We start from the raw sequence: 26,726 nt of genomic DNA, 5'->3' as shown, positions 1-26,726 counted from the left end.
ACACACTCGGCTGTGGACAGTCAGACACACACACACACACACACTCGGCTGTGGACAGTCAGACACACACACACACACACTCGGCTGTGGACAGTCAGACACACACACACACACACTCGGCTGTGGACAGTCAGACACACACACACACACTCGGCTGTGGACAGTCAGACACACACACACACACTCGGCTGTGGACAGTCAGACACACACACACACACACCCCAGTCACACTCAGCTGTAGGCAGACAGACACACACACACTCAGCTGTAGACAGAGAGACAGTCAGACACACACACACCTGTAGACAGAGTCTGACACACACAATTTCATTGTTTCACCCTCAGTCACTCACTCCTGTGTGGTTCCATCAAGAGACAAACTTCAGAGGTGCATTTGAATAAAGGTTTATTCCCCCCAGTTCAAACCCCCGATACATAAAAATAGATCAGACTGAACATCACCCCGTGTTCACACCATTCTCGCTTTAATAAATAAAAATAAACATAAATAAACAAATAAATAGAGGAACATGTGCTGCACGCACAAAAAAAAAGAGTCTGGAAAAGACTGGCTTTTTCACAATGGGATGAGAACAAGACTCAATTATAACAATAATATAATAAAAATAATAATTATTATTGGAACACTTTTACAGTCACAGTTTTAAGGACAACATCGTACAGCGGAGGTCGACAGAGAAACGAGAGGCGGAGTCACAGACGGGACGCTCCTCCTCGTCTCGGACGGAGACATTACAGAGCTCTGCTCATCAAAAGCTTATACCATGTGTGCGTTTCGTAGTAGTGTCCCACCCTGTGGCCCCCCGTGACCTCCCCCCTGCCAGATAAACACTCGCAGAAGTCCAACAGAAAACAGGAAAAGAACAGGGTTCCTCTGTTCCAGCCCTTCCCGAAGACTCCCTATGAGCCGAGAGCTTCAGAAGGGCCTTTATTGCACGACCCCGACGCCCCTCGGAAAGGCACTTTACTGTCCTCCTCCCCAACCCTCGCCCCCACCCAGGGTCCCTCACGCGGTCAGGAGTCTACGGCTCGTCTTCTCCGGCGTGGAACGGTCGGTGAGAAAATAAAACGGTGGAGATCTGATGTGGGAACATCACCAGGAGGTTTAGACACGGAGACGTCGCCTGCCGGTCATAAGCACCGGCCTCGCTGTGTCTCCAGAGTTCTGACTGTAAACGACCCGCTGAGACACAGTGAGTGGCTCGGTAAAGAACCGACGTATGCGGGGCGCACTTAAAGAGGCCAGTGACCCGGGCCTGAAAACGCCGAGCTCGTCCACACAGCTTTGGGATGGTTTTCATTTCACTGGGTTACGGTTGAGCGGGGGGTCTCCTAGCACCCTAGTGAAGACCCCCCGCTGTCTCTCAGTCTGTTTTCACTACAAAGGCTCAGCTCGGAGGTGCGCGTCGGTGCGGAGTGAGAGGTTACGCTGGTAGTGTGCAGGTGAAGAGAAGATCCAAATAAGAACAGCACTAATTACCCAGAAACCAGTGCAGCGGAGGGTCCGGGGCTGGACGGAGGGGACAATGTGGAAGCTTCCCCTGACCTGGAGTCAGTCCTTTGTCTTAGTTTGAGTCCTTTTTTATATACTTTTTTTTTTTTATTACACTGCGGATCACGGGGTCTTGGCGCGTGAAGTGGCCTCAGAGCGCTGTGGTCATTATCTGACTGACCCCTGTGAAAGTGGCTTGTTTTTTTTTTGGCTGATTGGTATTTAAAGCAACACTAGGTAAGATTTGGTATTTCCTACCCTCCTCCAAAAATTACATAGTGCAGTTTCTGCAGTGCTGAGCCCAGAGTAGCGACGACAGAGGGTGTAGTCTTCTCATTTCAGCTCGGTGCAGCATCACAATGACTTTGAAGGTGTAATCTTATGGTAACAATTCTACCTAGTGTTCCTTTAAGAGCTTTCTAGACATTGTTGCCTCATTTTAGGTCAAATTCACCCTAAAGATAAATTTAAAACACACAGGCTCTGAAAACAGTGAGAATCTCACATAAAACGAGTAAAACACCTGGAAACAGGCGCTACTTTAATGGTGCCGTCCTTCACAACAGCCATAACCACCGTCACTCGCCAAGACCCCAGTCCCCGCCGTGCGGTCGTAGCAGCAGTGTGTGAGCGGCGCGAGGCCGAGCTCAGTTCATGAAGATGGTGAGGTGCTGCAGTAGTGCTGCAGCAGCTGGGCCACGTACTGGAGACGGTGCCTCAGCTCCGAGGAGCAGCCTCGTTCGGCCAGGACGCTCAGAGGGAAGGACTGGGACACGCGCTCCCGGCTGATGTACGTCAGCAGGTAGGAGTCCGAGCATCTGGACAGGATCACCTTGGTGTGGTCAGTGTAGAAGTTGACCTGAGAGAGAGGTGGAGGAAAAAGGTGGTTAGATTGAGACGGAGCTCTGATTCTGTTCTCTTAGTGTTCTCCAGATACATTTCAAACAGAACCCCCACTGTCCTCTGACTCATGTTCAAGAGGAAGGCCAGCATTAGGAGTCTTGCCCAAGGCCCGGAGTAACCTTCTGACGAGGACTCACCTGCAGAGAACCGTTGTTGAAAAGCATGACTAAAGCGTGATCCGTTTTCATCCACTGCAGCAGGAGAGGACAAGACGAGGGAGGGGGCTGTTCCTCAGACCCCAGATCTCCACCCTGAGAGAGAGAGAAAATATATAAGACTTTGGCCATATAGCTTAAGTCCAACATGTGAGTTGTCCAATAGGAACATCATCCACTGCCTCCCCCCTCTGATTAGTTGGGCTTAAGTATCGAGCTAAAGAGAACAATCCATAATTATGGATCATTTGAGCTCTGTATGAACTGGACGCTGGCCACTGGGAGACCTAGTTTCATATAATCACTGTTTGGATCACTATTTGGCAACTACGCTGTTTGCTTGGTGTGCAGACTGTTTATTTCCCCTCACCACAGTGGTGTACTTTGGTGCTGTGTTTTCTTTGTGCCTGTATTCACTTGTACATTAAGCTCCAGCCCTTTGATCGAGACCACCAGCACGTCCAGATCACTCAGGCTCAAGACCCCCCCCAAACAAAGCTCTGGGTCATACCTCCATCAGGTTCTGCTCCATGTAGTTGGCCATGAGCTCCACGATGTGCTTTTGGCTCTGGAGCTGCTCCGGGAGAGAGTCCGCCTGGAAGGTGAAATGTTTGTTGTTGGTCAGACAGTAGTGGACGGTCCTGTGGAAGAAAAACAAGAGGAGGAAAACGTTAAAGCTCAGACAATCAGGTCAGGTCCGAGTCTGATCTGTCCGACCTTAATCAACATTAAAGCCTAATCAGATCAGAATCCCCCCTTTCACCACCCTCAGCTCTCTGTGCTACATAGACCACCCCACACATGACTGACCTCTCCTTTAAGACCAGAGTCTCTTACCTGCGCTGGTCACACAGGCTCAGGTGAGTGCCTTCGTTGAACAGGACCCCCACGTTCTGATTGGACAGCTGGTAGCCGAAGCCGTATTTGTTGGAGTAGTCGACCCACTTCGTGACCCACACGAAAGGCTTGGGTTTTGTGAGACACGGAGGGTTCCTCGATGCTAAAAAACAAACAAACAAGTCAAAAAATAAGCTTTATTTTCCACCAAACATACGGTAATCATTTACACAGCTCCCACAGACACTAGTGAGACTTCCCAGGGAGAGCCAGATAGTATCTGGTGGGCACCAGATACCATCAAGTGACAAACACATGCTTCAGGGCGAGTAGAAGAGCACAAGATATTATGAAGTGAGCACTGAATAGTATCAGAATGAGCCACAGATACAAGCAAGGACCAGATACTATTTGGTGGGCACAAGATATTATAGGGTGAGATCCAGATAAATAACTGAGTCATAGAAGGAGAGGCAGTGTTGGGTCCAGATGAAGTGGAAGCACCTATTCTCCATGTCATTAAACCCTCTGGTAGATAAAAGGGGTCTTGTTACACTGTTACACAGTGTGCTCTTCTAAAGGCATCTCCCTGGATAATCGGGGTCAAGAATAGCAAAGTAAAACCGCACCTGTTGGCATGCCGGACATGCAGCTGTTCAGGACCTTCAAGGCGGCCTCGGCCACAGCTGCAGGGGTCAGGACGTCTTCGCAAGCTGTGGGGAGGGGGGGGGGGGGGGTAATCAATCATTAATCAATAATTACCGGCAGCAGAAAGAAACACAAGGATAACTGTCCTCACACACACACCCCAAAAACATCTCCAGACCAAGTAAAAGACTCCCCCCCTTACCGTCAGTGCTGCTGGCCACTGTGCCTTTAAAGGAGCGCGACGCAGATTTCCGAGATTCCTCCTCGGCCGGAGTGTCCAGAGGTACTGAGCCGGCCTGCTGAACCGCGGGGGATGCCACCTGCACCAGAGGACAAAGACATTGTAAAGACGTCTCTCTATATGGAGAGAAGATTATACTCGAGTCAGAGCCAGATACTACCTACTGAGCATCAGGTATTATTTCATGAGCCCTTTAATCACACATACATTATCTTGTGAGCACCACATAATATTAAAAGATCTCTAGATGTTATTGGTTGCTTTGACAGTACTGTGCTTAGCCTCGTGTCTACTTCTCGTTTAAAAATAATATTCTGCTGATTAATATCATAAACAACATCTGGTCCTCACCAAATTAACTGATATAGCTAGAACCGGTTCCACGTCTTGAATCTGGCTGTCTTCTGGTCTGTTCTGAGCTATGACATCACAAATCCCACCCTTTAGCACTGTTCTTCCTCTACCACTGCCCTCTCTTAGGCCTGGCTCCTCCTCCCTCAACTCCCCCCAGTCCCAGCGCATCGTTCCAGAGTCCTGACGGGAAAGCCCGTCCATCCTGGCTGTGCCTGGGGCCAGTTATTTCCATTGAGACAAGACCAGGCTCGCACCGCTCAGAACAGAGCTAGAGACAGAGACCCAAAACTATCACGTCTATGTTTCAAAGCCAGATGTGAAAACACCACGAGGTCGGGCCTTTCCCAGTAAACAGACACCAGGGGTTTTCCCGACTCGTCTTTAACTGGCTGACCTCCTCTTTCATCGAGCGCTCTCCAATCACTCAAACCTCTCAACAAGGAGAAAGGCTAGTCTTGTGCGGTAAACGCCGTACCTCGTTCACCCCCGCGGCCTTGTAGCTGATCTGTCGGCTGATGGACTGCTTGACCATCCCTGACACCAGCTTGGAGATGTCGTCCTTCTCTTCGCTGGGGATCTTCTCCACTGTAAAGAGCAGCGCAGGGTTAGAATCACATCACAACTCTCCGTCAGACTGAGAGCCGAGCGGAGGATCCAAAGAGAAAACATGGCTTGCCTTTTGATTTCTTTTTGCCGAAGAGGCTCTTGGCCATCTTGGTGAAGAACTTCTTGGCGGGGCTGGGCGGGTTGAGCTCGGGGACCATCACGCAGGAGCAGGGCGGGAGCTTGTCTGGAGTGAAGCCCTGGAGAGGAAGAGGATTGGAGGGAGAACAGATGAAGGTGGTGTATAGGTCTCAAACAGAGCGGCCAACAAATTACAAACCCCGGTTTCCAGAAAGGAGGGAGAGTGTGTGCTGCTTAAGAGAATTCTGGAGAATTTCAGTGGCTCTGGCGCAACTCTGACCCGACGTGTTCTGAACATGTCCATGTGTTTCTAAAGAACTCTGAAGTTCAGGAGGTTGAGTATTAAAAAGGACCTCTTGTCTGGACTCTATTAGGTTTAAAAACAGGCCAAAGCTCATTTTCAAATCCCTGCTTTCTGCATTAATTCTCTCCACACACACACACTCCCCCAACCTTTCTGGAGGTAGGCTGGTCCTGCAGTAAGCTCTGCGACAGTCCACTGACCTTGCTGAAGTACTCGTGAGCCAGGATCTGGTCCAGAGTGAGGCGGTCACTGGGGTTTTTCTGCAGGATTGCGGAGATTAGCTTCTGCGCCGCCGGCGTGAGCGAAGGCGGGAGGCTGTAGCGAACCTCCTTTATACATTTGTATGTCTCTTTCAAGTCTAAGGTTTCAAATGGTGGGTTTCCACAGAGGAGCGTGTACCTGCACAAACCAGAAAAACAGGCAGAGGTCAGGACACAGCAGAAATGGCCCAGCTTTCAAAAGGCTTCTGCATTTTTGCTCAACAAAGCCGCACTGTGTGTCACAGAAGAATCTCCACGAGTCAGATTTCATTTTTTATCCTCAACAAAGGTATGACGACAGCAGCAGAAGATTCACTTCCTTCTCCAGGTTTGGATCGAGATCTCTTTAGAAAACTGCTTGTTACAACGATCTTCCGCATGTGGCATGTCATTACACATTTCCACCACAGAGGTCTCCAAATCCCCCAAAACATAGGCAGGAAAAACTTACATCACGCAGCCCAGAGACCAAACGTCCGACTCGGTCCCATGGCCCTGGCGGTTCAACACTTCTGGGGCCAGGTAGTTTGGAGTTCCACAGATAGTCCTGTTCAGAAAAGACAACACTGCTTTTAGCACACAGAGAGAAACAGAGAGAGAGAACACAACAGAGAGGGAGAAAGAGCATGTGTGAGAGAGAAAGAGTGAGAGATACCACAAAAGAAAAAAACAGAGGGAAAATAGAGATAAAGAAAGAGTAAAAACCAAAATCTAGGGCAGAGAAAGTGAAAGATGGAGCATGAGAGAAACAGAGAAAGTGAAAGGCAGAGGGACAGAAAAATAGATGCAGAAAAAAAGTGGCATGCAGAGAGAGAGAGAGAGAGAGAGAGAGAGAGAGAGAGAACTAAAACAATAAATAAAAATACAAAGGACAGAGAGAAACCAACACTTACTTCTTTCTCTTCTCGACAGACTCCAGCTTCGCCGCCAGCCCGAAGTCTCCCAATCTCAGCTCCATGTTCTCATTTATAAAGAAATTCCCTGTCAAAATAAAAGTCCAAGTTGAGTTTAACCGTCAAAACTGCAAGCTACGTCCAAAGGCCTGTAGACACCTCTTATAGCGACCCAGCTCCTGAATTAATCAACCAGCACTTGGCTAGCACCATCAAACTGTCACAGCAATGTTCCTACATGAATTCTAAAGCCTTCCTGGAAGATTAGAGGCTGCTACTGAGGTCTGAGGTCTCTAGACCACGCAGTGTGTGCAGTAACTCGAAGACAAAGGCTGTACCTAGCTTGAGGTCTCTGTGAAGGATGCCTTTGTTGTGGAGGTATTTGAGGCCGGAGATGATCTGCTTGAGGTAGTACCGAACTTCAGGGTCCGTGAGGGTGTGCCGTGCCTTCCAGATGTGAGCCAAGGACTGAGGAAATAAAAAAAAAAAAACCACACATAGCTCAAAGTCTAGCTCTTCACCTGTGAGGGAACAGGGCACTGAAGTCAGGGCGGAGAGGGAGGCCTCACCTTTCTGCTGCAGAGCTCCAGGAAAATGTAGATGTTCTCCTGGTCCTCGAAGTGATGGGAGAACTTCACCACGTGCTTGTGCTGCAGGGTCCGGTGGAGCTCGATCTCGTTGGTGATCTGCGGGGGGGAGCAGGAGGAGAGAGTGAGCGAGGGGGAGACGAGAGGAGGAAAGAGAGAGAGGAGGATCTGAGGTTCTTCTCGTCTTACCTTGTCTCTCTGGTGGGGTTTGGACACTCTGCTCTGGGGGATCACCTTCACTGCGTACATCTTGTTGGTGGTGAGGTCCGTCATCTCGTAGCAGCGAGCGAAGCCCCCCTGGAAGCAAAGAGGATTGTGAACACCATTCATTCATTCATTATCGAGGGCAGAACTATGAGGGAAAGCTTCAACCACTTTTAAAAAGACTTTCTTTCTTTCAAATTCGCTTTCTTTTAACACAGCAATGCATCTACATTTGTGCGTTTTTCTCTGTGTGTGTGTGTGTCCATTCTCCAGCTCCACTGACCACACAAAACACTTTGCAGTCCTCCCATCACTCTGCATACTTCATTAGCCCCTTTTAACCCCATTCTTAAATGTCCAGGAACATCAGAAGACCCCCTCACCTCTAAAACTCCAGCAGCACTGCTTTGTCTGATCCACCCACAGTGGAGAAAATGGTCATAATGTTATGGCTGCCCGTTGTATGTGTCTGTGTGTGTCTTGCGTGCCTCACACCCCCAACATCAAAGTCTCCCAGCACTGCCGTAGTGTCTCACACCCCCAACAGCCCTGGCTCTGAGAACATGTCGTTGTTAGGGGTTTTGTGTTTCCGGCAGCACCCTCCCACACTAAATCAGAGGCGCACTTTACACTTCAAGAGCATTACGTCCTCTCTACGGGCTGCTGGGGGTTTTGTGTTAACATATTTCTAGCATTTTTATAAACCTTGTGAATCGCATACAACACAAATCCAGAGAGACGTGGGCTTCAAAAACCCAGACTCCAAACGGCGAGATCCCTCCGTCTGAACCTGCCCCAGGCACTGTCCCAAAGAGAGCGGAGCACTGCGCCAGCCACAGACCGCAGGGTTACATTATAAACAGAGCTGTACGAACGTGTGCATCACGCTCCAACACATGGTGGAGGCAATGACGTCTTCGCTTTACCCTCCCTCCTCCTCCTTCTCCTCCTGAAGAGCTGTGATCATGACGCTGCACTTTACCAACGCACTCCAACACCAGCCCAAAGATCTGGGGATGAATGAGAGATGTTGTGACAGGAGAATAATGGGAGGATGCTGTGAGGAAGCTGCTGAGGAGGAGGAGGAGGAGGAAGAGGGGGGGATGCAGCGGCAAATCCTGCTGCGGACTGGCATCGGACACGCGTTGGGAGCAGAGAGAGACGGATATAACATGAGTTGCTCGAGCGGAACACAAGGCCAAGGACCCACACCACAGCTGGACCAATCAAAATAACATCTATAATAACACTGACATAAATAACCACGCTATATTCCTCAATGGGGTCCTCTCAGCCAATGAGGATTCAGTCTATGATTTTTCCAGTGACGGATTCAGCCTTCACCGCTCAGACGCTATAGTCTGGGAAAGCCAGGTCCAGGGGGGGCACAAATCCGGACGAGGTTTTCGCTCCAGCTCTCTGGACAGAGTCCTGCAGCTGGCTCCAGCTTTACCAGGGAAGACAGGAAGCTGGAACAAAGACCCGGGGAGGTTTTTCAATCCTGGACCTGAACTAGAAAGACTGTAATCGAAGATTCAGGAACGAATGACCTGAAAACGCACAGCGCACCACTGACCGCTGGGGTTTACTGATAAAAAGAGAATGAGGTGAACAACTGCTGGAGAAAAGACCAATAGAAAACAATGCTGTTGTTATTATTATTATTATTAATGGTATTAATTATATCATCATCATCATCCACCATCTCCCTGCAGGGAGAACCAGTCTAGACCAGCTACCAGCAAAACCACTAAGAACATAGAGGATATTAATCAGTTTGGCTCTTAGAGACCTCCAAGCTGCCGCAGGACATTTTTAAACCCACTGAAACGTGTCTAGAACCAGGCTCAGAGCACCTGTTAATGCAGTAGGAGCCTTTACACCGTCAGGAGAACATCACATACCACCACAGGCCACTGCAGACCCTCAGGGGGCTACAGAAACCAGTCACGGCGCCTGTGGTGTGTTTTTTTTTTTTACACACTGCTGTATGAGACACACAGGTGACTGCAGAGGGGTGAGATAATGATTCTGTTTCTGTAATTCTGATTAAATTTAAAGCCAGGGAAACGTCACACGATAATGACATTTTAAAGCAATATAAAGAAAAGGAATTTTTTAAAATATCTCTCAAAAAGTGACTTAAGATTTTGCTCCAAAATCAAACCTATGCTGTGTTTTGGTGCTGGTGCCCAGTCAATTAAATTAAATTAATTAAATAAGTAAATAAACAGTATAATAACTACATTATCAGTCACTGATAACCTGTTAAATTTATCCTTTCCACAAAAAATACAAACTAACACCGTCCCCGACTCCTGGAAACCCTCAGGGACCAGCACCAACCGACCGTTAAAATTCTAATTAGCGATTTGCCGCTGGTTTAAAAATAAACAACGCGTTTCTGAAGCGAATATAACGGCCGCTCGGCACCAAACCTCGTTATTAACAACTAAACCAGTTTAAATAAAGTCACCCAGTCCCCTTCAGTCACGTTGAAGGAAAGGCAAAGAGTAATCCTCACCTTCCCCAAAAGCTTTCCTTTAGAATAAGACCTGCCCGTTTTGGAGTCCATCACCACCGGCGCAGGCTCGGCGGGTTTCGCCTCGCTCTTGGCCGCAGCTCGATGCGCCTTGGGCGGCTGCGTTGCCTGGGAGCGGTCGGGGGTCTGTTTCGGCAGATCCGCGTTTATCATCATCATCATTATTTGACACGAACGGCGCTGCGCGGAGTCGAAACGGGTACAGTCCATTCATTAAGAGAGAATTTAAATCCCGTCCTTGGTCGCTTTATCCGTTTTTCGAGCAAAAATCCGTAAACGCAGACACTTCTGCCCGCACTGTCGGCGGGAACGACTGAAACCTGCCCGCACTGCAAATGCCTCCAGTATTTAACTGGCCTGTGACGTGCAGAAGGTAGGCGGGGCCATAGGAGGGGACGAGCTGCTAAGAAAGACTGTGATTGGTTTACCGAACGTCACTCAAGCGAGAGGCGGGAAAAGAGCGGGGGAGGGGGGGAATGCGGCTGAATTCCTGAATGAAACTCCGCACTGATCCAATCACAGCGCGGCCATTAAACTCAATGGAACGCCATTGAGGGACAACAGGCGCTCTCTAGCTGTCCTTTGTGTTTCGGGATCTTTAATCAAAGTAGGCCTTAATGTTTTCTTATATTCCTTCACAGACAAGCCATAAACTCCCGCACCGCCACAGAAACACAAAGACAAACACACGCATGAACACGTTTATATCCCCAAACTGACCTGATCACTTCAGAGACTTCAGGTTTGGTCACAGAGAAATACATGAAAAAAATAGATCTCAACATTTCCCAACACTGACCAGGAGTACAACGCAGAGTCTACATGAGTCACCCAGTGTACATACTTGTGTCTTTACAGTTGGCTTCCACTTGGTCTGGTCACACAATGGGTTGCCACAGCAGTTATCCACACACACACACACACACACAATCCGGACCCCTATTTATTATAAAAATAAATAATACATTAATTATAAATAATTACTTTTAAGTATAATTAGTTATAAAATATATTAATAATGAATAGGGAAATTATGTAATAAATAATTTTAATTATTAATGTTTTTATGTTTTCTATGTGATAAATCTTTTCTTTTCCTCTGGTGAATTACACAATGTTTGCTGTTATTTTTCTTGAGTGTTCCTAAACTGTACACTGTGGCAGCACATTTCGACACGGTCGCTCAGCTCAGAGCAGCATGGGCACAGCAGCAGAGCGCTCCAAGGACCCCATGTCCCTGGAGCTGTTCATCAGTGACCTAACCACTCGTCACACCACAGATACACACTTCTTTATGAGAGAAATACAACAAGACACAAGGCCCACGATTTCAAGAAAACGAGACAGCATCTTGTAAATGAGTCCAGAATGGGAATGAGTGATTCTGGCCAGAGATAAAGCAAAAGGCTGTAAGTTCATTGTGTGGAAATTGTAGGAATTAATAAAATAATTGTGCCCACAAATTAATCATCAAAACGTGTATAAATAGTACTCACATCCAATATGTGTTGGTTCCATGACGGTAAACTGAGCCAAGACTGCCCCCTAGAGGTTGAACTCGACGCAGCCTCGGCGCAGGCAGTCACACACACCAGCAATAACAGTAACACAGAGACTAATTTAATTAAACCCAGAGGGAAATACACAGAGGACAAACTTGTAACTGAACACACACACACAACTGAAACTGGAGCACCAGGAGGAAACCCACGCAGACACAGGGAGAACACACCACACTCCTCACAGACAGTCACCCGGAGGAAACCCACGCAGACACAGGGAGAACACACCACACTCCTCACAGACAGTCACCCGGAGGAAACCCACGCAGACACAGAGAGAACACACCACACTCCTCACTGACAGTCACCCGGAGGAAACCCACGCAGACACAGGGAGAACACACCACACTCCTCACAGACAGTCACCCGGAGGAAACCCACGCAGACACAGGGAGAACACACCACACTCCTCACAGACAGTCACCCGGAGGAAACCCACGCAGACACAGAGAGAACACACCACACTCCTCACAGACAGTCACCCGGAGGAAACCCACGCAGACACAGGGAGAACACACCACACTCCTCACAGACAGTCACCCGGAGGAAACCCACGCAGACACAGGGAGAACACACCACACTCCTCACAGACAGTCACCCGGAGGAAACCCACGCAGACACATGGAGAACACACCACACTCCTCACAGACAGTCACCCGGAGGAAACCCACGCAGACACAGAGAGAACACACCACACTCCTCACAGACAGTCACCCGGAGGAAACCCACGCAGACACAGAGAGAACACACCACACTCCTCACAGACAGTCACCTGGAGGAAACCCACGCAGACACATGGAGAACACACCACACTCCTCACTGACAGTCACCCGGAGGAAACCGACGCAGACACAGGGAGAACACACCACACTCCTCACAGACTGTCACCCGGAGGAAACCCACGCAGACACATGGAGAACACACCACACTCCTCACTGACAGTCACCCGGAGGAAACCCACGCAGACACAGGGAGAACACACCACACTCCTCACAGACAGTCACCCGGAGGAAACCCACGCAGACACAGAGAGAACACACCACACTCCTCACAGACAGTCACCCGGAGGAAACCCACGCAGACACAGGGAGAACACACCACACTCCTCACAGACAGTCACCCGGAGGAAACCCACGCAGACACAGAGAGAACACACCACACTCCTCACAGACAGTCACCCGGAGGAAACCCACGCAGACACAGGGAGAACACACCACACTCCTCACAGACAGTCACCCGGAGGAAACCCACGCAGACACAGGGAGAACACACCACACTCCTCACAGACTGTCACCCGGAGGAAACCCACGTAGACACAGGGAGAACACACCACACTCCTCACAGACAGTCACCCGGAGTGGGAATCAAACCCACAACCTCCAGAAACCTGGAGCTGTGACAGAGACACTACCTACTGCTCCACCATTCCACCTAATTTTATTTATATATATATTTATACACTCCAAAACACACGTTGGTAAGTGGTTTGGCGACTCAAAAGTGTCTGTAGGTGTGTGTGAGTGAATGTGTGAGTGTGTGTCGCCCTGTGAAGGACTGGTGCCCCCTCCAGGGTGTGTTCCCACCTTGCGCCCAGGCCCCGGACCCACCGCCGCCCTGAACTGGATAAGTGTTTAGAGACAATGAATGAATGAATATAAATCAGCCATGTGAACTACACACACTTGAACTGAGAAAAGACGTGAGTGAGTCTTGGCCCTAATCAGATGTGGCAGTGACAGCTCTAATAAACACAGTGCAATTATTAAATCCACAAACCTGTTCATTCAGCCCACCCTTTGGTGTCTCTGCAGTGCACTAGGCAGGCCCTATATGCTTAATGGAAATTAATCTACAGTCTGCATGACTCCATATCTAACCTATCTATGTGTAAACGCCCTAGTTTGTGCACTCTGTAGGGAGTAGGCAGAGATATGAGATACAGCCCAAACACAGCATCCAAAAAGCACACTCTCTACTGGTGAATGGACTTCTAACTTCAAAGGTACACTACTCGTAAAGCGACTGTGGTTTGAGACACAGCCCAGTTGTGGAGAAATAGAGAAGGCTTTGGCGCCCCCTGGTGGACTCAGACTGCAAGCAATAAAATAATTGTCAGTCTATTCTGCGTTGTTTGCGGCCTGTGGACCACACGTTTCTTCTGAAATGAAGGGGATGAACCAGGAGTTTGTTCTTCATTTGGCAGCAGATTGCACTAGATGTTTGAAAATTGCTGTGAAGATTTGATAGCAGCCATGTGAACATTACTGAAGTGCTGAGGTCTGACGATTAGTTCTGGACCACCACCTCATCCTAAAGCCACAGGCTGGAGCTCCACCACTCCACCGCCCTGTGCTGGTGGACGTTACACCCCCGTCGAGTGGTGACTACAGCTCATGTGCAGCTGCTCCAGGACGTCGCATTTCACTGTATGTTTTTCTGTGGAGGTTATACACACCGTATCTACACTTTAATGTAGCTGAAGGCTCAGATTACATTGTCTCCGAACCTTTGGACACTGTGTGGTTGAACACACTGAAACGAGAGTTTTTTTAAGATTGTGTTTTTATTTGTTTTTCTCCCAACAACGACGTTCCTCCAACAGACGTCAGCGCGAGGAGAAACCACAGCAGAACACATTCAAACACAGTTAAAGGCGTACGTCAGTGATCAAAGACGGACAGAATATACAACAGCATCGAATAAAAGTGGAAGATAACAAAATAAAGACACGGACACGGCCGGGAACGTCCGAACATCTCCGCTCAGAAGGTCCCCGGCGTGGGACACTACGTCCAATGGAAATAAGAGCACGAAGCACGGATGATTTGCATTTACACAAAAGAAAACACAAGATAAATGTTGAACATTACAGATTTCATCTCCTCAAATCCAGCTCCTATAGGAACACACACAGATCACACCGCAGACCTGCTCACGTGGGAAGTCTCTCATTCAGAGCTGGTGGAACACAGTGGGAAATGTGGTCCAGGTCCAATGCTTTCACCACACTTCGTAAAGCAGCCATCGCATGCTGTGTAAGGACTGCAGGAGAGGAACGTTGTTGTGTGTTGCTTTGGTAGACGAGGTCATGGGTGCAGCGTGTGTAGGAGAGGATGTGTGTGTGTGTGTGTGTGTGGGGCGTGTGGGGGTCTCAGACGCCGAAGTCTAAGTCGTCTCCCCGGTTCTTCTTCTCCTGAGACTCGCTCCAGGCTTTGTTGATGGTCCTCTTCATCTCGTCGTCTCCCTCAGAGTAGATCTTCTTCAACATGTTCATGAGCCCCTCTCCAGGGTCTGCGTTCTCGTCGTAGCTGGCTTTACTGAGGACAACAGGAAACACAACCAGGTCATGAGCTGCTTACCTAGAAGCCTTGTTTCCCACCTTACCACTGGATCAACATCAAATAACAATGAATGAATGAATGAATGACTGTTCCTCGTTTACAGCACTTCTCTAGACCCCCATGCCGTTTATTTAAGACTTTTAGGACACTGAGAACCTCCACTAATGTGCAGTTTCCACCTGGACGATGCTCCAGCAGCCGATCCCCACCAGCTGTTGGGTAGAGGGAGGGACCCAGCCGGTTTATTGAGGAAGGGGATGGTCAGGAGGACAGTGAGAGTGACCACAGGGGTAGATTTAGCCCGAAAGGAGTCTTTACTGACCTCAGAAGGTCAGGACCAGCTCATCTGAAGGACAGGACTGTTTGTTCAGTACAGTGTCCCTGTCACTGCATAAAACAAGGCAGCGATAGCTTCTTTTAAAGCGCCAAATAATAATCAGCGTGTGTTTTCACGTCGTCGACCCTTGCCACGTTGTCTCTTTTTTTAAATGATTGGTTCCTGTTACAAAGTTTGATTTTGTTCCAATAATATCTTTGCTTGCTTTTGAACAGAATTCCCAGTACAGTCTGCTTTTACGTAATCGTACCTGAGCCACGCAAACTCCTGAAGCCAAGAGGTTTTGAACTGTCTTCACGAACTAAATTTAGAAACATTCAGCGTGTTTCTGCCGACATAAACCGGTTTACAAACCAGGAAAGTCAGTTATCAACTGCAACCAAAGTAGAGTTGTTTTTTCAGGGCGAACCGTGACGTGGTCCGTGGGCGTGCGGAGGGTCAGTTCAGGACAGAGCTCAGAGCCTCACACACAGCGTTATCCCCCAGAGGAGCCGAACACGGTCATTTACAACGTTCGTATAAATAAATAATAGAAATTAAACAAGAACTCGCTCCGTTTGTGTGTGTTTCTGGGGCTGTGTTTGGGGCGACACCGTGAGCGTTGGTCAGAGCCGTGACTCTGTGTTAGTTACGTTTCTGCGCTGTGTGGACTGAATGTTGAGCATCATTAATAAATAAATAAATAAATAAATAAATTAAAATAAAGACAAATGTGGACTGTGTGAAAAAAATCTGATATTTTTCTAACTGCTTCGGTTGCCATGTTTAAGTCAACATCCCACAACTATGCAGGCATTGTCCATATGTTTGGACGCTTCACGTTATATCATTTACCTTCCAAAGTAAAAAAAAAATGTAAAAATATTAATAATCAAAAAGTCCACCTATCGCCACTGGCGAATTAATTAATTATTTCATTAACAAATTAACATCGCAGTCTAAAGCCATGTAAATGTCTCCTCAACCCCTGATTGGTCCTGTGGCACACCTGACATCTTAGCCCCACTCACAAAAAATCCAATAGAAGAAAACTGTGGGGAGAATAATTTTAAAATGGGCTCTGTTCACTGTGACACAAACCCAAAATTTCTCTCTCAGTTTGTTCTTCTCAACTTACCCCAGCCCTTTACACCCACTGCGTGCCCTAGGTCTTTCTCTTTGAGCTAGCGTCAGTAGGTACCCAGAATCGAGTGAGGGGAGCTAAGAGCCACAGCCTCAGTGTAAACTGTGGATAAACCATGATCCTCTCAGTTTATCTCTGGCTCTTGTGCTGTCCTCGTTAAAGCAGACAGCTGCTCTGTGAAGGAGCGTATGCGGGGATGTGGTTCTCCGGGTCTCCGGGGAACACCCGGTTTCTAATTAAGGGTGAGACTGAGAAGGCTGAGGACATTCATGGACTGTAAACTGAGATAAGAAACACTTATAAACGAGTGTAACTCACTCTTTCTCTTTGCTCTTTTTCTCCACCTGTGTTAAACACTCCCACTTCTTTGTCGTCTTCTTTTTGCACAGGACCAGCACCATGTCTGTTTTCACCTGTTAAAAATAAACAGAGCAGCGTAAGGAATCCTGCGTCAGAGCTCACGTTCCCCAAATCCCTCAGCACACACCAGCAGGGGCTGGACCAACCTTCCTGCTGCTCTCCTCCGCTACGATGGGGCACAGCAGGTTATTGATGATCATCTGGTGGTTCTTTCCGTCCAGGTCTTTAACCAGAATGCTGAAGGACCTGAAAGAAAACACCCACAGAGTTTGCTCTGTTAGTTCACCACGGCAGACTCCACACAGAGAGAGAACACAACAGATTCAGACTCGCTGATCATAACTACACTGATTAAGGAGATGTTGAGGTGTGGTTGAGGAGACGTTGTTGAGGGGGTGTAATTAAGGACGTTGTTAAGTATGTGTTGTCAAGGAGACGTTGTTGAGGAGGTGTAATTAAGGACGTTGTTAAGTATGTGTTGTCAAGGAGACGTTGTTAAGGAGACGTTGTTGAGGAGGTGTAATTAAGGACGTTGTTAAGTATGTGTTGTCAAGGAGACGTTGTTAAGGAGACGTTGTTGAGGAGGTGTAATTAAGGACGTTGTTAAGTATGTGTTGTCAAGGAGACGTTGTTGAGGACGTTTAATTAAGGACGTTGTTAAAGATGTGTTGTCAAGGAGACGATGTTGAGGAGGTGTAATTAAGGACGTTGTTAAGTATGTGTTGTCAAGGAGACGTTGTTAAGGAGACATTGTTGAGGACGTGTAATTAAGGATGTTGTTAAAGATGTGTTGTCAAGGAGACGTTATTAAGGAGACGTTGTTGAGGAGGTGTAATTAAGGACGTTGTTAAGTATGTGTTTACAAGGAGACGTTGTTAAGGAGACGTTGTTGAGGAGGTGTAATTAAGGACGTTGTTAAGTATGTGTTGTCAAGGAGCTGTTGTTAAGGAGACGTTGTTGAGGAGGTGTAATTAAGGACGTTGTTAAGTATGTGTTGTCAAGGAGACGTTGTTAAGGAGACGTTGTTGAGGAGGTGTAATTAAGGACGTTGTTAAGTATGTGTTGTCAAGGAGACGTTGTTAAGGAGACGTTGTTGAGGAGGTGTAATTAAGGACGTTGTTAAGTATGTGTTGTCAAGGAGACGTTAAGGAGACGTTGTTGAGGAGGTGTAATTAAGGACGTTGTTAAGTATGTGTTGTCAAGGAGACGTTAAGGAGACGTTGTTGAGGAGGTGTAATTAAGGACGTTGTTAAGTATGTGTTGTCAAGGAGACGTTAAGGAGACGTTGTTGAGGAGGTGTAATTAAGGACGTTGTTAAGTATGTGTTGTCAAGGAGACGTTGTTAAGGAGACGTTGTTGAGGAGGTGTAATTAAGGACGTTGTTAAGTATGTGTTGTCAAGGAGACGTTAAGGAGACGTTGTTGAGGAGGTGTAATTAAGGACGTTGTTAAGTATGTGTTGTCAAGGAGACGTTAAGGAGACGTTGTTGAGGAGGTGTAATTAAGGACGTTGTTAAGTATGTGTTGTCAAGGAGACGTTGTTGAGGACGTGTAATTAAGGACGTGTAATTAAGGACGTTGTTAAAGATGTGTTGTCAAGGAGACGATGTTGAGGAGGTGTAATTAAGGACGTTGTTAAGTATGTGTTGTCAAGGAGACGTTGTTAAGGAGACATTGTTGAGGACGTGTAATTAAGGATGTTGTTAAAGATGTGTTGTCAAGGAGACGTTATTAAGGAGACGTTGTTGAGGAGGTGTAATTAAGGACGTTGTTAAGTATGTGTTGTCAAGGAGACGTTGTTGAGGAGGTGTAATTAAGGACGTTGTTAAAGATGTGTTGTTGAGGGGGAGTTATTGAGGACATGTTGTTAAGTAGACATTGAAAAGTATGATATTTTAAGAAAGTGTGTGTGTTATTTGAAGTTACCTCTCTGAAAAGCTGGCCTCCACGTTGTCAGCAGAGATTCTGTGCACATCTTTTAGTGTGATGTAGATCTTCACAAATTTGTCTGACTGGTCCCAACCTAAACCAGAGCGAAGAGCAAGAAGGAAAAAGGGTTAAATTTGAGATGCTGCAGGCAGCTCGAGGCCTCGGTTTATCACACAGGTCTGCTCTCTGGACATGATGCTGTGGGCCACTAATCAGATGATGATCACTAAAACACACCAGTTACAGAAAGCTCTTACACATGAACAACGTTCTTCAGCGTTCAGGACCCCCACAGAGCAGGTGTGATGTGGTGGTGGATCATTCTCAGCGCTGCAGTGACACTGACGTGGTGGTGGTGTGTTAGTGTGTGTTGTGCTGGTGTAGAGTGGATCAGACACAGCAGTGCTGCTGGAGTTTTTAAACCCCTCAGTGTCTGGACCGAGAACAGTCCACCGACCAAAAACATCCAGCCGACAGCGTCCTGTGTCACTGATGAAGGACTAGAGGACGAGCGACACACACTGTGCAGCGACAGATGAGCTACTGTCTCTGACTCTACATCTACAAGGTGGACCAACGAGGGAGGAGTGTCTCACAGAGTGGACAGAGAGTGGACACAGGGTTTAAAAACTCCAGCAGCACTGCTGTGAGAAAGGGAGCTAATAAAGTATGCAGAACCACAGCGTGCTCCTGTGTGATCAGTGGGGCGTGAGTGTAGAACAATGAGGTGGTTTTAATGTTCTGGCTGATGGTGGCAGTACCGTAATTGTTTATTTTGACAGTGTATCCCTTCACCGCTGCGTCCCCCGAGTCTCTCTTCATCTGCTGCTCCTTCTGCAGCCGCTTCTGCCCCAGCTCCTTCTCCATCTTCTTCTGCTCCTGAGAGAGGACGGTCCGCACTCGCTCGCGCTCACACAGCTCCAGGAGACGAGACACCTCCTGCAGATCCTTCTCCAGGCTCGAAATCTGGACACACACACACACACAACACGGTTAACCTCCAGAAACATACAACATCCACACTGACAGCATCAGGCCCTGGAGCAGCTGCACATGAGCCCAAAGTCATGGGCCAGAGAGGTACTGAGCCCCCAGCACTGGGCTGTGGAACAGTGGAACAGCGTTCTCTGGAGTGATGGGGACGAGCTGGGATCCAGAATTCTTTAATGCTCTAATGCTCTGTCCTCACAGAAATGTTCCAGGATCCTAGTGAAAACCCTCCCACAAATACAACATAACTGCTTTACACCACACACACACACACACACACACACACACACAGACAGACAGAGAATGGGAGGTAAAGTAATTAAAGGAATAGGAAAGGAAATAAAAGGAGTTTCTCTCTGGGCAGAGAGAAAGAGAAATAATGAGAGACAGATAAAGAGTGTATAGAGAGAGAGAGAGAGAGAGAGAGAGAGAGAGAGAGATACACACACAGAGAGAGAGAGAGAAAGAAATACACAGAGAGAGAGAGAGAGATACAGAGAGAGAGAGAGAGAGAGAGAGAGAGAGAGATACACACACACAGAGAGAGAGAGAAAGAAATACACAGAGAGAGAGAGAGAGATACAGAGAGAGAGAGAGAGAGAGAGATACACACACACAGAGAGAGAGAGAAAGAAATACACAGAGAGAGAGAGAGATACACACACAGAGAGAGAAAGAAATACACAGAGAGAGAGAGAGAGAGAGAAATACACAGAGAGAGAGAGAGAGAAATACACAGAGAGAGAGAGAGAGATACAGAGAGAGAGAGAGAGAGAGAGAGAGATACACACACAGAGAGAGAAAGAAATACACAGAGAGAGAGAGAGAGAGAGAAATACACAGAGAGAGAGAGAAATACACAGAGAGAGAGAGAGAGATACACAGAGAGAGAGAGAGAGAGAAATACACAGAGAGAGAGAGAGAGATACACAGAGAGAGAGAGAGAGAGAGATACACAGAGAGAGAGAGAGAGATAGAGAGAAATACACAGAGAGAGAGAGAGAGAGAGATACAGAGAGAGAGAGAGAGAGATACACAGAGAGAGAGAGAGATACACACAGAGAGAGAGAGAGAGAGAGAGAGAGTGGTACCGAAACGAAAAGACCTGTACAGAGAGAACAGTTCCGTGTCGGAGCGGTTATCTGAATAATATCTAAATGTAAGTCTCACCTGTTCACCGAGCTCCATCTCTCCCTCTGTCTCTGTGTTTCTCAGAGGTTTCTAAAGTGTTTCTAAGGTTTCTAAGGTGTCTCAGTCAGTACTGAACTGAACGGAGCTGAGCCACACAGTAGAATCACATGCGCATGCGCAGAAACATTCTAGAAAGATTTCGGTTTACAACTCGCCACACTACAAGTTAAAAGTTTCCTCTGCGCTCTGTTCCATGACGAGAAATGCAATGAATTAACAAACGAATGAATGAAAAACAAATTTAAAAATATATATATATTTATTATTTTTTTGTTTTACAAACTTTTTGTGTTTTCTACCATTTATTTCATATATATTAGTCTATAGATAGGCTGGTGTGACCTTAGACACTAGGGTCTAATTTGTTTTGCCAGGTGGTTGCTAAGATATTTCAGGTGGTTGCTAAGATATTTCAGGTGGTTGCTAAGATATTTCAGAACATTTGCATCCCATTGCTTTCTTCGGAGGAAAAATCTATGAACTGTGAATAGCAGCTACGCAGAAATTTTACAACCAATCACAGAGCTGTTTACCAGCTCACATCAAGAAATCAGTCCCAACAACGTGGAGCTGGAACACAGTCCACATCAGAAACAAACGGCTGAACCACAGACAAAAATATAATGGATAATAATACAGCTGCTTTGTATTGTTCACTAAAACAAATAACTGCTTCACTGTATACAGCTATGAACCCTTCAAAATATAGCAACTATTTATTTAATCACAAAATTCTTCTTTAGTTTTATAACACATTTAATCAAAAATAAAAACAAAATCATGTGCTCACTACAATCTTCTCTCTACACTACAAACTTCAAAATTAAAAAAAATAAAATAAAATAAAAATCCCAGTGTTATTTAAATGATTATATTCCACATCAGGTTTTATGCTAAAATAGAATTTTGTTCAATGGGAACAATTAAAAATGTTATTAAATCAACATGCCATAATTAAGACAGCAATTAAAGATTAAGTTATATTTATTTATTTATATTTATCTGAACAAGTGCAAAATACATAGCTTTTTAGGGCATAACATTTATTACAAAAACAACACGACCTTCTCCACATTCACTTTCAGTGAGATCCACAGTCAATGATCAACCAAAAGATCAAACAGCAGCTCATTTACATAAATATGGGAACCAAGAAAAACTGGGGGTGACTGGAAAATATATTTGGGGAGAACAATGTGCACACACAAGTTTGTGCACATATATATTTAAATTTTTTTTTTTTTTTGTGGCTCATGTCTTCCTTTGTTTCCATGATTCACTGGTGGTTAGTTTTTTTTTTAATCGATTTGTTTTTTCTAAATATTCTCCTACAATAATCGGTTTATCTCCAGTTTTATTTTAAGGTTTATTTGTAAGTTTGCAGTGTGGGTGTCCTGTTTGGTGGAAACATGAATCTGCATGAAACACGTGGAACGAGAAGACTAAGAGAACTGTGAATGGCTCCATATTCAGTGAATCCTCTCTCCTCCCATTAGGTCAGTTTCAGCACTTTGGGCTACGCCCTCTTCTAACATTACACAGGCGCCCAGCCCATCCAGGGCTTCTTTTTGAGCCTGAACATGCGACATTTAAGAGTTCAAGTCCAAACAGCTCTGAATGAATGACTACGTCTCAGCAGCAACAGGACACTATTTTCAGTTTTTTTTTAATAATTCAAAACATAAAAATGTAAATTAAAGGATTTAAAAACATGGGAACGGATTTAGAAATTGTTTTTACATTTTTTATTTATTTTCAAAAGAATTCGATGAAACACAAAAATCAAAACAAAACAAAAAATTGGCAAACTCTCCTCTCAAAGTGTTGGGGTTTCCTCAGCCCCGGGTCCCTCTCATGTTAAGTAAATAAGAATCTGATACAGGTCACATTTACAGTGCTGTGATCTTCATTGTGACTGAAAACACTCTCTGGAGTCCACTCTGTAACACACTGCATTAATTCCACTCTCCACAGGGTGAGGGGGTCACCACATGGCCCTCTGGATGCCGGACATCTGGCCGTGGTCAGTCAAGTGTCTGAAGACGATGCGGCTCAGGCGCCACCTGTGTTTCACCCCACGCGGTCGCGACGTCAACACGCAGCGGTTGCGGATCCGCACGGGGCAGCTGTCCCTCGGCAGAGCGGCAATTTCCTTATCGGCCACTTCCTGCACAAACACAAAGAGGAGTATCAGTGACCATTAGCGCTATCCTGTTAGAGACCATTACAGCCCTGTGTCCCCAGAATGTCCATTTATAATCAGAGCAGTGCTAGTTCTTTTATTCTTTATACATCAGTGGAGGAGAAGGCCCCCGGGGCCACCATGGTTTAGAGGACGTTTGTTTATATGAAGGATTAGTCTGATCGCAGTGATTTTCTTGCTTTACACTGCACTACAACAAAACTGTGCCTCTGTCTTTAATGTCATAATTTGGGCAGTGGTGGCCTTAAAAGGGAACGTCTACGATTGCAGGGAAACATATATTTTAAGGCGGAGCGGTGCGTGCGAGTAAGAAGCGCCTGTATCTTTTAAGGCGGAGCGGTGCGTGTGAGTAAGAAGCGACTGTATCTTTTAAGGCGGAGCGGTGCGTGTGAGTAAGAAGCGACTATCTTTTAAGGCGGAGCGGTGCGTGTGAGTAAGAAGCGACTGTATCTTTTAAGGCGGAGCGGTGCGTGTGAGTAAGAAGCGACTATCTCTTTTAAGGCGGAGCGGTGCGTGTGAGTAAGAAGCGACTATCTCTTTTAAGGCGGAGCGGTGCGTGTGAGTAAGAAGCGACTATCTCTTTTAAGGCGGAGCGGTGCGTGTGAGTAAGAAGCGACTATCTCTTTTAAGGCGGAGCGGTGCGTGTGAGTAAGAAGCGACTATCTCTTTTAAGGCGGAGCGGTGCGTGTGAGTAAGAAGCGACTATCTTTTAAGGCGGAGCGGTGCGTGTGAGTAAGAAGCGACTATCTTTTAAGGCGGAGCGGTGCGTGTGAGTCAGAAGCGACTGTATCTTTTAAGGCGGAGCGGTGCGTGTGAGTCAGAAGCGACTGTATCTTTTAAGGCAGAGCGGTGCGTGTGAGTCAGAAGCGACTGTATCTTTTAAGGCGGAGCGGTGCGTGTGAGTAAGAAGCGACTATCTTTTAAGGCGGAGCGGTGCGTGTGAGTAAGAAGCGACTGTATCTTTTAAGGCGGAGCGGTGCGTGTGAGTAAGAAGCGACTGTATCTTTTAAGGCGGAGCGGTGCGTGTGAGTAAGAAGCGACTATCTCTTTTAAGGCGGAGCGGTGCGTGTGAGTAAGAAGCGACTATCTCTTTTAAGGCGGAGCGGTGCGTGTGAGTAAGAAGCGACTATCTCTTTTAAGGCGGAGCGGTGCGTGTGAGTAAGAAGCGACTATCTTTTAAGGCGGAGCGGTGCGTGTGAGTAAGAAGCGACTGTATCTTTTAAGGTGGAGCGGTGCGTGTGAGTCAGAAGCGACTGTATCTTTTAAGGCGGAGCGGTGCGTGTGAGTCAGAAGCGACTGTATCTTTTAAGGCGGAGCGGTGCGTGTGAGTCAGAAGCGACTGTATCTTTTAATGCGGAGCGGTGTAGAAGTGTATCGGTGTGTGTGTGTATATAAAATCACCTGTAACTCCTTGGGTAGCAGCGTGTTCTTCCTGAGGGCGTTGATGCGGAGTCTGGTGTCTGCGAACTCCAAGGCCATCTGTCTTCTCTTCACATCTCTGAGCATCCTCCAGTCGACATAATACCCTCGGACCTGCTCCACTGCCCCCAGAGGACCTGCACAGGCCTGAGACACACAGGGGGACACCAGGTGAGCTTTAAGGACATGTAGTTTAGAGACAAACTAGGTGTGACCAGGTGACCACTATAAAACACGTAAAACATTAATTTAACTGTAAATTCATGACCAGAACGACGGAGGCTCTCTTCTCCCTGTTACAGCTCAGTGGAGCATCACAGGAGCTGATTTTGAAGGTAAAAATATCTCAGCCCTGAGTCCCCTTCTCTAAGATTTAGGCTGTTGGAACACTGCTGTGAGAATCTGATGGCAGACACATGTGCATTAGTGAGGACAGGTGTTGGAGGATTACTTCTGGGTCAGAAACACCACTCCCACACCTCGCTAAGACACTGTGTGGAGCTCCACCACTCCTGAGAACACAGTTCCACTGTTCCACGGGGTCCAACATTAAAGGAGAAGGACAGAATCGAGCTGATGACTCGGAAGTATGACAGAAATGTTTAAAATACCCTTATTTTAGCAGAGTAATCAAAAAGAGAATTTTATTGCTGTTATTCTTCGGTGTACCGGACTCTTATTTTGTCGGGTTGTCATGAAGCTATCGCAGGTTAGCGGTGAAGCTGTAGGTCACACCGTAAATAAAGCCTCGTTTTAATGTGGTTCGGTGATAAATGACCGCAGCCCCGCGGTGTCGGGGGTAGCTCTGGGTCTTTAAAACTCTCGGAGTGTGGTGGTGTGTAGAGTTTACCTTTCTCCCGAGCTGCAGCGCGGATTGAATCAGCCCCAACCCGGACCTCAGCACCCCAAAGGCGGCCATTTCAGCACACACACACCGCAGAACTGCGCCGCTCGGCGGCCAGGAGAGGAACACATCTGTAGCTCTGTATACTTTATTTTTATATTTTGGTGGATCATTCTCACACTTACATAGTGGTGGTGGTGTGCTAGTTCAGGGGTGCCCAACTCCAGTCCTGGAGGGCCGGTATCCAGCAAAGTTTGGTGATTGCTCTGCTAAAACACACCCCTTAAACCTGGCAATTAACAGATGAGTTGACTCTGTGTGTGAGCAGAGGTATAACCAAAATTTGCTCGATGCCGGCCCTCCAGGAGTTGGGCACCCATGTACTAGTTAATGTGTTGTGCTGGTACGAGCAATGTTAGTAAATGAGTGAGTGAGTGAGGGAGTATGTATGTGAGTGAATGAATGAATGAGGGAGAGAGTATGTGAGTGAGTGAGTGAATAAATAACTAAATTTCGGTCAGAGGCAGTTTATTTATTTTTTGGATGAAGTAGTGCACATTGGTAAACATTTAGAATAAAGTCAGCAACGCAGCAGACGGGTAATGACAGCTCATAGTGATATGTTTTGGTCATAGCCGCTTATAACACACACTCATTCATACACTCAGTCACTCCCTCATATGGGGGGGTGTAGACTGTTGTACCCCTCACCAGCCAGTCGTAGGAGCCCAAATGGACCTCTACTAAAATGCCTGGTAAACACCAAAGATCTGCAGCGATGTAACAGTAACGTGTGGGTCACTCTGTCATGGACGAGACATTAGGAACAAATTAACACTAATTACATTTTTAATAATTGCATTCATTCTGTTTCTGGGCATTTCTTGAAACAAATGGAAACAGAAACACCTCAGTTTTCCAACATTTGCCAAAAACTGCTCCATGTTTCCTCTGCCACACACCTGGGGTTTACAGGAAACCTTCTACTGTCCCTAATTTAATGACCTCGTCAGGAACTGAGCGATTCATAAGCGAGTTTTTAATAGCCACATGCTCCCGAGGAGTTCTGTGAGGTGTAACCTGCTCTTACATTTATTTCCTGAGGGCAGGGGGATTCTTAATGACCTGCTGGGTTTAGTTACATAAAAGTGAGTGGGTGAATGAGAGTAGGAGTGAGCAAGTGCATGAGTACATTTATGTGAATGAGTGTGTATGTGTGAATTAGTGTGTGAATGAGTGAGTATGTAAATTAATGTGTGTTTGTATATTATGAATGAGTTTGTATGTGAATGAGTGAATATGT

General features: G+C 46.8%; 3 protein-coding genes across 3 annotated transcripts; all 3 read right to left on the bottom strand.

Annotated features, from left to right (window-relative positions):
• Positions 1–394: 394 nt before the first annotated feature.
• Positions 395–10,443, bottom strand: plk3 (polo-like kinase 3 (Drosophila)). The gene is made up of 15 exons (XM_066680831.1): positions 10,108–10,443; positions 7,569–7,676; positions 7,362–7,478; positions 7,131–7,260; positions 6,793–6,880; positions 6,351–6,446; positions 5,840–6,038; positions 5,328–5,454; positions 5,127–5,236; positions 4,259–4,376; positions 4,038–4,121; positions 3,409–3,571; positions 3,083–3,212; positions 2,554–2,667; positions 395–2,372 (listed from the first exon to the last, which is right to left on the bottom strand). Exons 1-15 carry the CDS (start codon positions 10,333–10,335, stop codon positions 2,166–2,168), a joined length of 2,019 nt encoding a protein of 672 aa, XP_066536928.1. The 5' UTR covers positions 10,336–10,443; the 3' UTR covers positions 395–2,165.
• A 3,806-nt stretch (positions 10,444–14,249) lies between these two features.
• cacybp (calcyclin binding protein) lies at positions 14,250–21,097 on the bottom strand. The gene is made up of 6 exons (XM_066680832.1): positions 20,937–21,097; positions 19,538–19,742; positions 18,774–18,870; positions 16,995–17,094; positions 16,807–16,901; positions 14,250–15,004 (listed from the first exon to the last, which is right to left on the bottom strand). The coding sequence occupies exons 1-6, from the start codon at positions 20,952–20,954 to the stop codon at positions 14,839–14,841; spliced, it is 681 nt and encodes a 226-aa protein (XP_066536929.1). The 5' UTR covers positions 20,955–21,097; the 3' UTR covers positions 14,250–14,838.
• An 874-nt stretch (positions 21,098–21,971) lies between these two features.
• Positions 21,972–25,591, bottom strand: mrps14 (mitochondrial ribosomal protein S14). Its single transcript, XM_066681855.1, has 3 exons — positions 25,430–25,591; positions 24,562–24,726; positions 21,972–23,124 (listed from the first exon to the last, which is right to left on the bottom strand). Exons 1-3 carry the CDS (start codon positions 25,496–25,498, stop codon positions 22,942–22,944), a joined length of 417 nt encoding a protein of 138 aa, XP_066537952.1. The 5' UTR covers positions 25,499–25,591; the 3' UTR covers positions 21,972–22,941.
• Positions 25,592–26,726: the final 1,135 nt, after the last annotated feature.

This window comes from Hoplias malabaricus, chromosome 9 (genome assembly GCF_029633855.1).
Source record: "Hoplias malabaricus isolate fHopMal1 chromosome 9, fHopMal1.hap1, whole genome shotgun sequence".
Taxonomy (NCBI): domain Eukaryota; kingdom Metazoa; phylum Chordata; class Actinopteri; order Characiformes; family Erythrinidae; genus Hoplias; species Hoplias malabaricus.
Note: the sequence above shows the minus strand (reverse complement) of the source record. Positions and strands in the feature narration are given on the sequence as shown.